This window comes from Strix uralensis, chromosome 2 (genome assembly GCF_047716275.1).
Source record: "Strix uralensis isolate ZFMK-TIS-50842 chromosome 2, bStrUra1, whole genome shotgun sequence".
In the NCBI taxonomy this organism is placed as follows: Eukaryota; Metazoa; Chordata; class Aves; order Strigiformes; family Strigidae; genus Strix; species Strix uralensis.
This window is the reverse complement of record NC_133973.1, coordinates 104342701-104357947: the sequence shown is the minus strand read 5'-3', so window position 1 is coordinate 104357947 and position 15247 is coordinate 104342701. Positions and strand designations below refer to the sequence as shown.

The 15247-nt window shown below is 40.7% G+C and overlaps 1 protein-coding gene across 1 annotated transcript; it reads left to right on the top strand.

The window, feature by feature from the left end:
* The first annotated feature begins 2686 nt into the window (after positions 1-2686).
* LOC141940013 (snaclec agglucetin subunit beta-2-like) lies at positions 2687-10857 on the top strand. Its single transcript, XM_074860783.1, is given in 7 exon segments — positions 2687-2771; positions 7909-7993; positions 7995-8034; positions 9213-9344; positions 10348-10477; positions 10750-10835; positions 10837-10857. Coding segments are annotated over 7 exon segments (579 nt in total).
* The last annotated feature ends 4390 nt before the right edge of the window (positions 10858-15247 follow it).

Below are 15247 nucleotides of genomic sequence, written 5' to 3'. Positions count from 1 at the left end.
GATGCTCTTTCTATAGAGATGAGACTGTCCTGGGGGATCTCTCACAAACACGGTCCAGGAAGGAGAGGTAAAAACCTGACTTCTTGGGTAATGTGACCTCAATGACAAATGGGAGAGATGAAAATAAATCTGTTGTGAGATGAATACGTGTGGTCCCTTGCTACTGCCCCGGTGGGTCACAAGGCCACATACCCCTCAGAGTGCTGAAGAGCTTGTGCAGGAGAAGCCTTCTGCAGCACATAAAATCTTAGCTTAACCACAGACACAGCAGCACTGGTCAAAGCAACAGCAGGTTGTAAAAATGGCTGGCCTTTGCCAAGTGTGAATGATGGAGTCTGAAGGTACCGTTTGCAATTAAAAGCTGGAGCTGCTGAGCCTTATGTTGGCAGTCGGCATCTCCTGGTGACGTGGCACTACTCCTGCTGAGATTAGTGAGAGCAGCAGCAATCTGGTCTGACATATCAGGGTTATGGGCTCATGTAGGAGAAGGAAACTGTTTGGCTACATTCAGCATCTCTCGCTTTCTTGCAGTGCTTTGTAGAGCAAAATCCCATCCTAGAAATCTAAGTGGTGCTACCAATGTTAGTTTTATCCTAAAATAATCTTTAATTGTCTGGGACTTAATCATCCCTGAATGATACAAAAACCTTTGATATCAGTGAACTCATGCTACGTTTGGGAATGCCATTGCATATCTCCAGGAGGTGCTGCTGGTTGCACTCTTTCAAGAAAAGGCTACAACCCTACTTTAACACTGCCAGAAAGACCAGGATTCCCAGCTTTCAAGAAGTATGGAGACAAAAGACATAATGTCTGACTAAAGGCCATGATTACCAAGCAAGTTGGTGGACAGGACCAATAGCCCATTCACTTCCACTCTGTCTGCATTTAACACTTCTGTGGTTAATGCCTGCAGAAAGGGACAGATATTTTCTTAGTGAAGAAATCCACATAAAAAGCAGGAAATGTATTGTCTGTACCTGTTGGTGTGGCTCTAGACTGCTGAGAAGGGCACAGTTCAGTAGCCATAAGCTTCCTGAAGTCCTCCTAGACTCACTGTGTGTGTGTGTGTGTGTGTCTGTGACCATAAGCCTCTCCTCATAGCCCTCTCCAACCCCAGCTTTATCCTCTGGGCTCCAATTGCTTTAGGTTACTGATACTCATAACAACACCAGCAGTGAGCTCTGCCACTGGAGGTTGAGCTCATATCAGTGGTACAGTGTTTCCCTCATAGGTTTACTGTCATAAAGCTTCACGTTGCTGTAGAGATAGCACTTCTGCCCTTGATTCAGGACCCGTCAGAGAAAGGCTGCATACCAATTCATGAATAATAGGACTGAATTTGCATGTGATTCAAAAGTAATTTCACATGGCTTTGAAAGGATATTTTTTTCTTTTCTTCTTCCACTGCTCTCTTGCTGGTGGACTTTATTAAATGAAGCAGGGAATACAAACAAGGAAGAAAACTACAGAGTGAATGAACATTTTCACAATTTAAAACCACTGAAATCATATTTCCATGATGGAACACTTGTTATAGACCCCCTTTGTTATCTCCAAAAGGATTGGTACTTTTGGGTGGCAGGTGGCAATAGCATGAAAAATGGCAGCTCAAAGTCTTAATGTGTGTAGGCATGCCAGTGCAGCTCTTCACCTGCTGGGGACTAAGAGCCCAAGGATGGTGCCAGGAAAAAAGGAGCAGTAAAGCATTTTTGCCAATTTTTATTAATGTTAGTAAAGCTGAGGGTTCCTTAAATTCAGTTGTTTACTCCTATGGGAGAGCACAGTAATGAGTTTGCTGGCTTACACTAGTAGGGAATATAAGCTTGGGAAGTGTACACTAGATTTATAAATATTCTTTTAGTCTTGAACACTGAGCATAAATGTGAAAAATACAAAAGGAGGAGAAGGATATTGAATTACACCAATAAAACCCTCCAGCTGGAAAAGCCCAAGGAATTGCTTGGAGTCAGAAATTGGTTCATTAAAAGTTGCACCAGAAGTAATGAGATAAGATAATGAAGGGATAGTCTGTCTCCCTTTCTCCCTCCTTAAAAAAAAAAAAAAAAAAAAAAAAAAAAGACAAGTGAATGGGGGAGGGAAGGAGGACTTGTAGAAAGGGCAGTGGCCAGCCTGCATCTGCTCTAGGCCAGTAACAAAGCCATTCTGGACCTGAAGAATCACAGTAGCTCTATGAGATCCCCACTGGAGCCCTTCCCAATCACATCCACTGCATGGGCAAGGACCCAGAAATATGTACTCCTCCTGTCTCACCTTCCCTCAAAACTCCTCTTCCACCAGCTGCCTTTTCTCTCCATCTTGCACTCAGCTTTTCAGCCATCTTGAGACTGACTGTACGGCAGCCAACAGGCTGAGATGTTATGAGCCATCCAGAGCTGCCCAGACTGGGAAAGATCTGTAAAAAAAAGAGAGAGAGAGAGATGACCAGGGCACACAGTTAACTGGGGAAGAGAGCCAGCAACCAGAGTGATAGCTGTTGTGGCTGACCTGCCATCCCAAAGCATTCATCTGTGACTGACCATCTGCCTTGGATCCTGCAAGCATCAACAAAACACCATATTTTTTCCCCAGCTCTGTTATCCTTTCTCTCCTCCTTCCTCTTATGTCTGTCCATGCCTGGCCACAAACAGAGAAAGCAGCATCTCAGAGCAGAACAGAAGTAACCATGGCCTCTCGTTTGCTGGGTTTGTTTGACCAGGCAGCGATATCCATACACCAGCATGCAGAGCTGTGCAGGGTTACTTCAGCAGGTAACGTTCTTCCCCACAGGGAATTAAAGTGTGGGGAACCACCAGCTACTTATAACAGCATCTGCTAGGACATATTATCAGGACATGACAAGACACAGAACAAATACAATGAGACATTACAGAAAAGTCACTGAAAGGAAAGGTGGAGTTCCTACTTAAAAGAGCAGACAAACCTGCTTATTTTGAGCTTTGTATTTTGAATCCTGATGTTTTAAATTGTATTATATTATTTTGTTTGGAAAAAAGGACAGCATGAACATGGGAGTCACTGCTGAGGAGAGCAGAACAGCTTCATTTTGAGGAGGGATATAAATAAAGGGGAAGGCAAAGACAAAGCAGAGTTCATTTAAAACAAGGTGATCCTGCCTGATTTCAGCCCAGTGTGTATTCAAAGCTTCTTATGGCACTTATCAAATACTGCCCACTGAGAAAGACTCTGATGAGCATTTCTCTCCTATTTCTTTGTTAGTGAAACTGCTCCTAATGGCTACAGCAGTGCACGTTTCTGCTTAATGCATAAAGCCTGCTGTGTTTTCCTACACAGCCACCCGAGTCGGTAGCATTAAATTCACAGCACTGTGCTTTGAGTTACCTTGCAGAATGAAAGACTTCGTATATAAAACAAACTCTATTCAGCTCTGACTCACTCTTGCTTTTCCACAGGAGACAGTATTAATATTAAATTCTATTTCTCCCCAGGAACAGTATAATTTCCATTCTGTTGACAAATATCCTAGCAACACAGGGGTAGAGGACAAGGAGACAGAAAGTGTGACAGAGAGCTCTGGGACCTGATCTAAGTGTTTTGCACAACCTCAGCCATTGCACTGCTGTTTCTTTCGGATGACCACATCTTTGCTGTTTTGCAATCCATCGGATTGCTCTGATTCTCCCTGTGAAACCCCTGCCCAGCCTTCAGAAACCATCTCTGTGTGGATACATAAGGCTGCTGAGAGCTGGAGTGCAAATGAGTAGCATCATGCATCCTAACATCAGGCAGAGGTTTTGGGAAGCAGAACATGTCCATGCTATGAGAACCAGACAGCAAACAGACATCTTCATGAAGGCAGAAAGAACAGACTCAGCAAAATCCTCTGAAAATGTTTTGTGATTCAAACAAGCCAGCTTCAGCTGTGCTAATAAGGCAGAGGCGGAACATTTCATTTAAGTCCTAATGAAACAGAATTGCAGTGTCCCACTGACTTTCACTGGGGGGTTGTGGGCTGTGAAGTCTGTTGAAAATCTTGAAAATCTAAAAATCCCATTTTAAAATGTGATCCCTGAAACCCTACAACTTTCTGTACCAATTTACTACAAACATAGTAGCAAGAGAGTGAGACTGTAACTTTCTAATAAGTATTCTAAGATATTCATAGAAATCAGATTTTTAATTCACAATCTGAAACCTTACTGCTGAGAATTAATTCCATCGAGTCAGGAGAAAGAAGAATACAACATGGCTTATGCATCTGCATGAATATTTGGAATAAGGCTGTTCACAAAGAGCCAACAAGCTCAGGATTATTTGTCAAAAGTGTGCAGTCAATAGCACCAGGTAATAGATGCATTTGGGTTGATCACAGTTAATTCACAGATTAATCAAGAACAAAACAAAAAGAGGTGATGAAATGCATAATTCCATGCATCTAGCTGCAGTGGAGAGACTGCTGTTTTTCAAATGACAAGCACTTGGAAATGACGTCTTTTACAAAAACTTTGTGGTGAGACTGAAGAGTGGGTAGAAAACTCTGGTCACTTATTTCCCCTTGTTTCACAGAATTAGCACGATAATCATCCACTGCTGCTCATCACAAAAGACAGAATGCATCTTTCATTGTATTACTTGGAAGACAAAGAAGCTTTCTGAAGTCAAGTGCAGTTTTGCAGACAGTACATCAACAATCTCATCTAGAAGGAGTTTCCTGGTGTGATTTCAGATCTCGATCTCCTGCGCTGTATGTAAGAGGCATCAACAAACATCTCTTGGAGACAGGCCCCAGAGCAGACTTCCAAGAGTGCCACAAAAAGCTGCTGGACACTTAGATCTCAGTGACTGCTGAGCAAGCTCTTGAAAACCACCCACATTGCCCATCTTAGGGAAAACCTGGATTCCAGGCTGTGGTGTCTGTAAAAAGTATGTCCTCACCAAAATATATCCCACCCCCAGTTAAGAGTCAAGAGTAATTTTAAGGAAATTATTTCTCTGAGCCTAGTGGTGTATTTGTAGCCTGCATCTGTATAGAGGAAGAGGTCATTTCAGCTCCTTTACTAAATATTTGAATTTGAAATAAGAGCATCAGTGCAAATGTGCACTATGCATCAGTGGTTTTTTAAGGGACTTGGGAAGTTATTTGTTGTACACAAGGATGTTTGAGCAGGATTTAAGAAATGGTTAGGAGCCTATGTAAATTTAATAGAGCTTGAAAAGCTTCTCAGCTCTGTCCCATAACATTGTTCTACCAGCAGACCTCAATATTGGCATTATGTGAAAATCCTCTCCCAAAGGAACAGTTTACACAAAGTCTCTGTTAGGTGTTGCCCTGTAGCTGACACAGAGATGAGTGGGCACCTATCCACACCACAGTACACCCAAAAAATTACACAAGTGAAATCTCCACATGCACACTGTCTAGCCTCAGAAAACAATTTTACAGTGTTGGCTGAAATGCTGGAGTGATGACTGTCTCCCATACTGCCTCCCATTCTGAGACAGGAGTTTGCCCTCCAAACCCATGTGATTTCTCAATGAATTTTTCAGATTAAGGGCCTGATACACAAAGACATTTAAAGCAGTGTACACAAAGGTATCCAGAAGACCAGATCTCAGCCCTTTGTGTTTGAGGGAAAACACTGGTACATCAAAAGCTTTCAGGCATAATACTGGAAGCAGTTCCTTTCTCCAGAACAAAGAACCATGCTGGCAAAAGCTGACATGATATAAATACCTCAGGGACAAAGATTTCTCTCCCTACAGAGAAAAGGAGGAAGGAATAAAGGAAAAGAAGAGCACACATTCATAAAACTGGGATCTATCTCTTTTTTTGTTATATCTTTTCTTAGATCCCTCTCAGTTTATTAGTAAGGTAGTGGGGTTTAATATTCTTTGCATATTTTTAATACCTCTGCATAGCTGTTATGCATATGTGCATGTGAGTTCACATATGTACACAAACATATGTATCTACACATTTATATACATATGTATATATATACAATGTGTATACACATTCGTAAGTGTGTGTATGCTATATATAGAAACACATTCATACATACCTGCAACTTTCTGTCCTACAGAGGCATCACTTTCGTTTTTATTTATTCTTTATGCTTTCTCTATGTCTTAAATGGTACGAATGTAAATTTTCCACACAACAGATATGATTTCAACATCTTTTATGCAAGTGTCAATCCACTCCACTGCAATGATTGAAATTTAATCCCTCTGGATGTTTCTTGTGTGTGGCACAGTTAAGATCAAAACATGGGCAAACTCTGACATTTTTGCCTCTGTTGCCAGCACAGACCCACTTTGCAGTTACTAAGGCAGAAGATCTGAGGGGTTTTTTTATAAATGTAAAATGAATTTAATGTTATCTTGACTTTTTCAGAAAAGTACTGAGGGGAGAGCAGAGGTGCATGTGACCTTGCCCCAGTGCAAGCTTCCCTTTTGCAAAGCTCTGCAAACTGTCATTAGGTCTTATGATTTATTTGTCCAAACTAGATCCTGTGGTTTATCTGAGCCTATCTCTCAAACCCAGAAGCCAAGCAATTTCCATGACAGGGAGTCCCTGCATGAGGATGGGTTACTTTAAGGGTCACAGGGGATGCCAAGAGAAGGTGGAGACTTCCCCTGTGTGTTTTTGAAGTTGTACATGAGGAGAAACATATGACAGCCAGCCAAGGCAGAGGCAATTGTGCAATCAGCTTGGCTTAACTAGCCTTTGGTAGCATGACACTATATCAGGATAGAGAAACCATGACCTCTGTGTTGCACCCTGTCCTATTTTAGAGGGGAAAGGCTATGCAACATGCTGGCTGTTTCTGTCGCAGAGTCATGAGAAGCCCTATAGCTGACCCCACCACTTGGGATGATCTGAGATACCAAAGCACTCAATGAAATTGTAATGCTGTGAATCTCCTTTCAGGAAGCAGAGAAGAGAGAACAGGAGCAGGAGAATATCGTACCTTCCTCCTCCTTTTTTGTCTGGACTCATGCCAAGCACATCTGGCCAAAGAGAGGGGAAACGTGGTTTCCACAAGATGAAACTTTGAATGGATACAAGCAGTTTCTAAGGAGACCTGCTCTATAATTGTAGAGAAAATTACAAGCTGAATCATCTGTGGTTTGGGGAGAGAAATCAATGATATTTTGTAAGTTGAACCCGACTGTGCTGACTACTTACCAAGAAGGAAACTGGAAAGAAATCAATTCCAAGAACTTTCAACAAAAATCCATCTTAATTCAGGTCTGACAGATCTGTTTTGTTCTCTAAAGCAACGTGATGCACCAGACTGAAATTCCTATTACTATTGCAAAGACAGGTCCTCCCCAGCAAAGACAGACTAATACACTACACTCCAGGCTTGCCAAACCGCTTGCTGCCGAGTCTTGGGAATGCACAAAGGCCTGCACACCTTTCAGGGCTGGCCTGCCGAATCTGCTGGTGTGTCTCCAGGGGGAAGATCCAAAGCAGAATCCGCAAACTGTGATGCATTGCACCATGCATTGAAATGGATTGTTGAAGCACAGCTGCACCCACTGGACCCTGTAATGACAGCAGCAAAATAATTCTGCTTATAACCTAAATGGCATCTGACTCCTAAATTAGTGCTCTTCATACACCGATGCTTTATCCCTTTTAACATTTTTTTTTTTTTAAGATAAGGGGAAAAAAGCGAGACCCTGAATATCTACTAGCATTTGCCCTTCATTTTGTAGTATTACTTTACTGAATGTCCCTCTGGAATGCTGAACTCAGCTTAGTCAAATCAGAAGAGATAATAGGGAGATAATACTTTGTCTTCTGGAAAGATGAGTGAGTCTTTCCTTTTGTGTTTGTTCTATGTTTCTTTCTGGTGTTGAGAACTCCACAGTCAAACATTGTAATGCCTGGTTCTTGCCCCTAATATTTGACAGACTTAATTCCTAACCCATCTCACCTGGACTCATCTGCAAAACAGACCTGCCAAAATCTGTCTCAGAAAGGCTGGGTTACTTACACCGTTACTTACTCAAAAGAGAATGACATGGACCCAAGCTGAGGTACTGGCTTCTTCAGAACAGGAGTATTCATCATTTCTTCTCTACTTCCCACAGCTGTCTTTCTTGTACCTGACTCTTTTTTTCCTCCCTTTCTGCTTCTCTTCTTGTGTATCAGTGTTGACCAAAAGTACATGATACTCAGCTCAGTGCTGCTGGTGAGGTTAGTTGCACTCTGTCTCACCACAGGACACACTCAGGTAACAACAAGTCAACTCCTGTTTGGAACTTAGAGCTTCTGGAACTTCTATTCCTTTCTCTTGTTATCATGTCTTCCTTATTATGTCAAGGGTTGTGAGCATGGGGTCTATTTTCCTCATGCAGTGAAATAAGGCATATATAATACACCAATGAAGAGAAATCAAGGAGGCTCCTGGGGATCCTTGACTGTAACTGGACACAAAACTGATAGGTTATAGTTCCTCCCTCTGCTTCCCACACAACACACAACATGATGCCTACTGGGTTGGATAAATCACTCTCTGTGATTTATCAAACCCCTTGTGAATAATGAACTCTTTTTCAACCTCACCAGAGATACTTGCTAAAAGACATTCTGACTTCACCTTGCTACCTGCTCAGATTATATCAGGTGAACCCTGTAACTTCAAAGCCCTGTACCAAAAATACTTGCAGCATGTTTCAGAAGACAAACACAAATGCTTCTATAAATGTTTGACTTGGAGTGCCCTATTCTTCTTGAGTCATGTCTACAAGAGTGTGTGAAATTTAAATGCCTCAGGATGGTGAAGAGAAGATTTTTCTCCTGAGACAGTACAGTATAATGCGCACAATGCGTGCTTTTGCTTCAAGATGCAAGGTTTCCCTACCAAAGGAAAACTCTTGAGGACCCAGTCTGTTTGGACAGACTCAGAATAGAGAACTGTCTACTCCATTCCCAAGTTAGCTGGGGTTTTTTTTTTTTTTATTTTTTTGAGCAACCCTTCTCTCTGTTCCTCTCTTTTCCCATCTGTGATTTCCTTCCCTTTGAAAATGCAAGCTTTCCATGGATTTCGCTGTCACTTCACATTTCTACTTCTATTAGATTTCCCCTTCTTGGACTTTTATGGCCCTGTCCCTTTACAATCCCCAATCATTTGTTCCACATTTTCCTTTGTTTGCCTCTTATTCACAGAGCTCAGGCCATTTCACATCTATGTTTAACCCTCTCTACTGTGCAGAGAAACTGTTAGACTGAAAGGGCAAGAGGTCACATAACTAACATCGCCAGTGCAGATGAGAATGAATTCCTTCATAAATTTGCTCAGGGACAGAAAGAAACCCAGTTCTGGATGGGGGGAAATTACCAAAAGGCAAGTGTTCCATGACCAGTAGTGAAAACAAACATCAGCTGAAAGAACTTTATGACTCAACTAATCAAAAAATTCTACTATTAAAAAATGCTTTTATTTTCAAGTGAATAGTTTCCCTTTGTAGGCATGGAAATTCTTTTCAGTCTTAACAAAACTAAGGAGTTATCAAAAGTTTATGGTTTTTTATCTTTCAGTGGTTTTGTGAGGTGGGAATAAGGGAAGATGGAGTTTTAGGAAAATAAAGTTGAAGTGATAAACTCTGATCAACATCATATTCCATTTATGTCATCTAAAGAAGGAAAGTTGAGGTACAAATTTCAAAGGACAAGCTGGACGGTGGATAAGAAGTTCTCTATTTAACCTCTGTTTGGCAGAATGTCAGGTCACTAGACTAGATGTGGTGTTATAAAAATCTTGCATGAATATTTTCTTTTAGATTCTTTTAATGAATTTATCCGGCATGTCTTCCTACTTCCAAGTATTCCAGCCAATGAATCTACTGGTTATTGCTGATATGGTGAATTTAGAATTAGCGTTGTAGAATAGTAAAAGTAAGCGAATTTCAGATTTGTAAATGCATTTTGGAAGTAGAAACTTGAATCTGTAATTTTTACCCATGTAACAGGGCACAACAATGACCTGTGGGTCCATCCTGAACATCTCGAATTCTGAATGTCACCTACCTGCAATGAATTACTCATGAGTGCTATAGTCTATTCTGAATAACAAATGTATTCAAGAAAATTACAATTTATTTGAGGACAATTCATGAAGAGAGGATGAGGTGAAATTAATCTAATATGGAATTAAAAATGAATTATTCATGCAGCTCTACAGGACAATGATATCCCCACAAGCAATAACTGTATCGACATCCATGTGGAAGAGGAACCCCATTCAGTCCTTCTTCCACCCCAGCAAATATAAATGTACCAAACTGCTTTCAGAATTGAATGGCAACCTGTAGTTTCTGTTAAGCTTCTGGAGGTTTTTTTGCCTGCAGGGGTCATCTTTGAAATGGTGTGATGGATCTCTGACAACTTTCATCCAGAGGCCTCTGTTATCCCTTTTCAGAGCTGCTGGAGGACTAGTTAACAGCCTGTTTAACATAAAAATTTGCCTGACCCTGAATATCAGAGTTAAGAAAAACCTGGGATGATTTATGATTCAGATAGTTTACCTTGTTCTTGAAACTCTGCTATCCCTGTGGGGTGAGTATTTCCAGGATTAGCTAGAGAAAACATCATCTTATTAAGATGTTGCCCAAAGCTGCAATGTACATACTATGGAAACACAAATTAAAAGAAAATTGGATTTCCAGAGATTGAATGATTTCATGTCAGGAGTGAAAAAGTTTCTTTTTTACATATTCTTGTTTTCCATTGTGGTGTCTCTTTATCTTTGTTTCCAGGCAGGGGTGAATGGGACGGATCTCCCTGCAGCAAGCGACTACCATTCATCTGTGTTTACAAACCAAAACTGATGGACATTTAACCTGTCACTGAACCACTGATGAAACCTGACTGGCTGCTGTGAGACTTGGAAGATAGTTCAGCTGCAACCCATTAGTGCAGAAAAATCTTTTCCAAGGAAAAATCAAGATCGTATACTAAAAAAGCAGAGCTATTATAGTATGACACTTTTCTGTTCTGTTTGTATTATTATGGCAATGTTCTTGTAGACTGTGTTTAAAACGATGCTATAAAAATAAATTCTGATTAGATTTGAATGCTTGATGAAATCAGCATACAATTTAGATTTTCCACAGGGTGTTCAAGAATATTCATGAGCTCTTTAATTATTAAATAATTACAAATCACTCATTAAAACATTATTCATTTCACCATTTAATCATGTTAAGTCACACATTTTAAACCCTAGAATTTTTCCCTTCTTAGTGCCAGACAGATCCAAGGAAAGTTAATTGAATGTTGTTAATATTTAAGTAGTTAAATGGCTAGTTCAATAAACTGCAATAGAGCCATAAGATGAGGCCCAAATCACAGGGAGAACTCATGAGTGTATCATTGGGCCCAGGAGGTGGTGCACCGCTTTGTGAACTGCATAGGATGACATTTTGTTAAGTTAAAAAAAACCCTTGTTATCATGGTTAGTTTTGTCTAAGTTCTCAATACGATCTGTGACTGTGTTCCCCAAAAGCAAACATTTTCACTTTGTTTTCCTTAGTTATAAGCACCCCTATTGCTTTTGGCTCTATCAGTTACTTGCAAGCTCCTTTGCCAAGCTACTTTCCCTCCTTATGCAAGAAGACAAATGGAAAAGTTTGGGGCAGGAATGCTTGCTTGACTCATCCAGATGATGCAAAAACACCTCAGCAGTTGAGAAAGATGAGGACACTAGCAAAAATTCAGTTAGCATTCCAGCCATCCTGTTATCCAGCACAACCTTAGAGAATGATTACACCAGTATAAAGAGCAGCTGCCTTATTTACCTAAGCGTTCACTATAAAGCAGGTGTCATGAGTAAACTTCATGAGTAAACTGAGGGTATGAGTAGTCGAAGAGTAAGAGTGGGTCAAGGGCTTCCCAGGGATTGGACTCACCAGCTGTTAGGAGAACAAACATCTAGTGTGGGCAGCATATACCTTTTCGCATCCTTAGGCCACCTGAGGTGTGGTCCTTCTCAGGGGGGCTGCCAAGGAACAGAGGGCACCAGACACAAGGCCACTCCAGAGGCTCATCTTCCTGAGCACTGGGTTAGCTGTGTTCCCTCAGAATAAATGACTTTCCCTGTAATTATCTTAAGGAACGCCAACCATACCAAGACAAAATTATGTTTTATAGAAAACATATTTTTTTCCTGGTTGACTATTACTCCAATACTTTAATAATGTCTACAGTGGTTTATTCAGTGTCACAAGAGAAGATTTCTACAAATGATACTACATCATATTGCCAGAGATGTGGCCCACTCTTTGACCTTATTTTGTGGCAGAATTGCTTTCCCTAGAGAGAGCAAAGTATTCTGTGTCCTTGAGGTAGAGTTACAAAGAGCCTTATTAGTCATTGAATACAGTTCCTTTTCTTCCCCAGCAGGCAATTGCAGATTCATTATCTGCAGAAATAACCATGCAAAGGCCGACAAAATATCCATCTGCTTTACAAGGTCACCACACAGTGTGGCCACCAGCATTCAGACTGTAAGAGAATAAAGGCTACAAACCTGCTGTGCCACGGGAAGACAGGTCAGAAAGGTCAACAACATTGCAAATATGCAGGTGTAGCAAAACAGAGGTCTGTGACACCTAGAAACTACAAATGTATTACTCAGAATATAATTAATATTAACCTGCCTTCAGCTGAAATATATGCAAGGACACTAACAAAGATAACTAACAAGAGAATGTATTTTGTAACACTCATGTCACAGAAAGAGGCAATGTATAAGCATTTTGCATAAGTACATGAGCAACATGACTACCAAAGATGGGTGTAGTTGCAAGTAGATGGCATCCAACCAGTAAAAACTAACAGACAGAGGATAAAATAAGCACAAGGGACTGCAAATAGCCAGGACCACCTGCCAAATACACGAGAAGAATGACTGGCAAAGCAAAAAACACAATAAGTGATACTGGGAGCAGATGAGCTCCTCTTTTTTGAGAGCAGGAAATAGCATAAAAACTTCAGACATAAGCAAGAAAAAACAGAGAAAAAAGACGACAAGCCCACTTCAGTTCTGGCTTCTCTCATCAATGAGTTCTCAAGCCTCATCACCCAACCTGTGCAGCTAGGGACCACTAAAGACCATAGCCATCAGTGTCAGATGTGAGGCATCATCTCCGCAGCACTGTGTACTCAGTGCTGACTTTCAATATGGCTGTTAAAGACCAACAGTGATGATGTTAAACAATGTGTGGGAATTAGCCATGAGCACAAAGGGTGTTCTTAATGAATGGATTTAGTAAGGTTAAAAGTTTAAAACTTCCCTGATCTGTCAGCCTTCTAAACATTTCCACGATGGCAATCCCTAATTCTCTAACTATATACATGCATTCAGTTTTCATACCTGCAACACAAGTTCTCTGCAACAGTAGGAATTTCTTTGCAAGAAGTCCTAGCTGATCCTGAGGAGTGCACACATACTAAGAAAACTGAGATACTATAATCACTATTTTTCAAGATGGAAAGACTTTCCACATCAAGGGGAAAAGAATGAATGGATTTGGGGTTTCATAATATAAACTCTGTATCTTCAGCATCAACACGAACCATACTCCAGGATCAGTAGCCTAATCTGCATTCAGTGGATCACTGTTAAGCTATTTAAACTGAAACAATTGCTTCAGTTAAGTTCCTAATGAATATTTGTTCACACCAGAGAAGCCTTATCACAGTTAACAGTAACTCATAATTTAGCGTATCTGCAGGCAAGGTCAGCAGAAATAGCAAGACCTTGGACAATGAACTTGAGTCTTGCCCCAGAATGAAAATAGTCGCTTTTTATCATTCACTGATCCTAAAGCACTTTCTGCAAGTGAGCAAAACTGCGCCTTGTTTACAAATGGGTAGAAATGAAGTGTGGCAGGGGGTGTGATAAGTTTATACCTTATTTTAACACTGCAGGACAGTGTCAGTGCTGGAGGGAGAAACTACAACTCTCGTCTTCCAGGTCTGCAGACTGGCCTTTCAGCCAGGATGACTCCTTCCAGAGCATGACAACACCAATTGTACAGTACCTCCAGGTGCCAAAAGATGGAGAAAAACTCTTGGGGTGGAATTTTTCATGCCAGTACCTTTAAGTATCCAAATGTTTTTGGAAATGTGATCCACAAGCACCCAATCAGACTAGCTTTGAAAACTTTCCTACATCCTATTAATGAGCAAAGGCCTTCCCTTTTCAGACAATAAATTGAGCATCCTCCCTGACCTTCACATGTTTAGAAATACTGATTATTAATTCCCTTTTAAAAAGTAATTGATTATTGTGTTCCCAGATTACCTGAATGAATCTGTCTATATGCTGTGACCATGAACTAGAATAATTTTATTGATAATTTATGTTATGACAATGCCTAGAGGCCATAAGAAAGAAGGGGACTTCATTATCCTAGTTGCTATCCAGATTGCCAGGAAGACATACCATCTCGCTCTGAGAGTTTATTACTTAATTTATGAAAAAGAGCATTAACGCTGATGAAGGAGAAAACTTCTTAAGAAGCTGTGACCTAATTCGCAGTTCTGGTTTCCCATGTTGTCTTGCAATGATGATGACCCTGTTCTGAAATGTCTGGGCTCTTTGTTCTTGTGTGGCAAAACACAACATGGAGGTATGGGGAGGGGAGCACCACCCTCGGCAGAAGACACATTTGACCAGGCATTCGTTAAATTGTCTATTCACACAAAATTGGAGAGAAATGTGAGACAATACAGCTGAGAGGGCCTCGCCAAACCATCTGAACTTTGTGGTAGCCCCATACGAGGGTTTTATTGCCATCAGTCAATCAACCAGCATGTTTGGCCTAACTTGTGGGTTCTTTTCCCTCAAGCAGTCGATGACATTAGATTGGTGTTATGATAACACAGCTCTCTGAGCTATGCAAACAAAAGTTTAGTCCTGATTTGTGTAAGCGGCTACCACAACATGCAAGTAAAAGGGGTAAATGCAAGTAATTAGGTATAGGGTTTGTTTTATGATGGAACAGTCCAGAACGGCACACCAAAACACATTTTGGAAAGAAAAGAAAATTGCAAGTTATCTTAGTATTTGATTGGTAAAAATGTCCCTGAATTGGCATTCTGAATCGTCCTTTCATACAAAACCAATCATGGCTGGACCTGTAACTTTACACTTATGCCAGGATTTAACAGTAGGACTAGGGGACATCAAATAACAGTAATAGGAAGCAAATTCAAAATAAATGAAAGAAAGTAGTTCTTCAC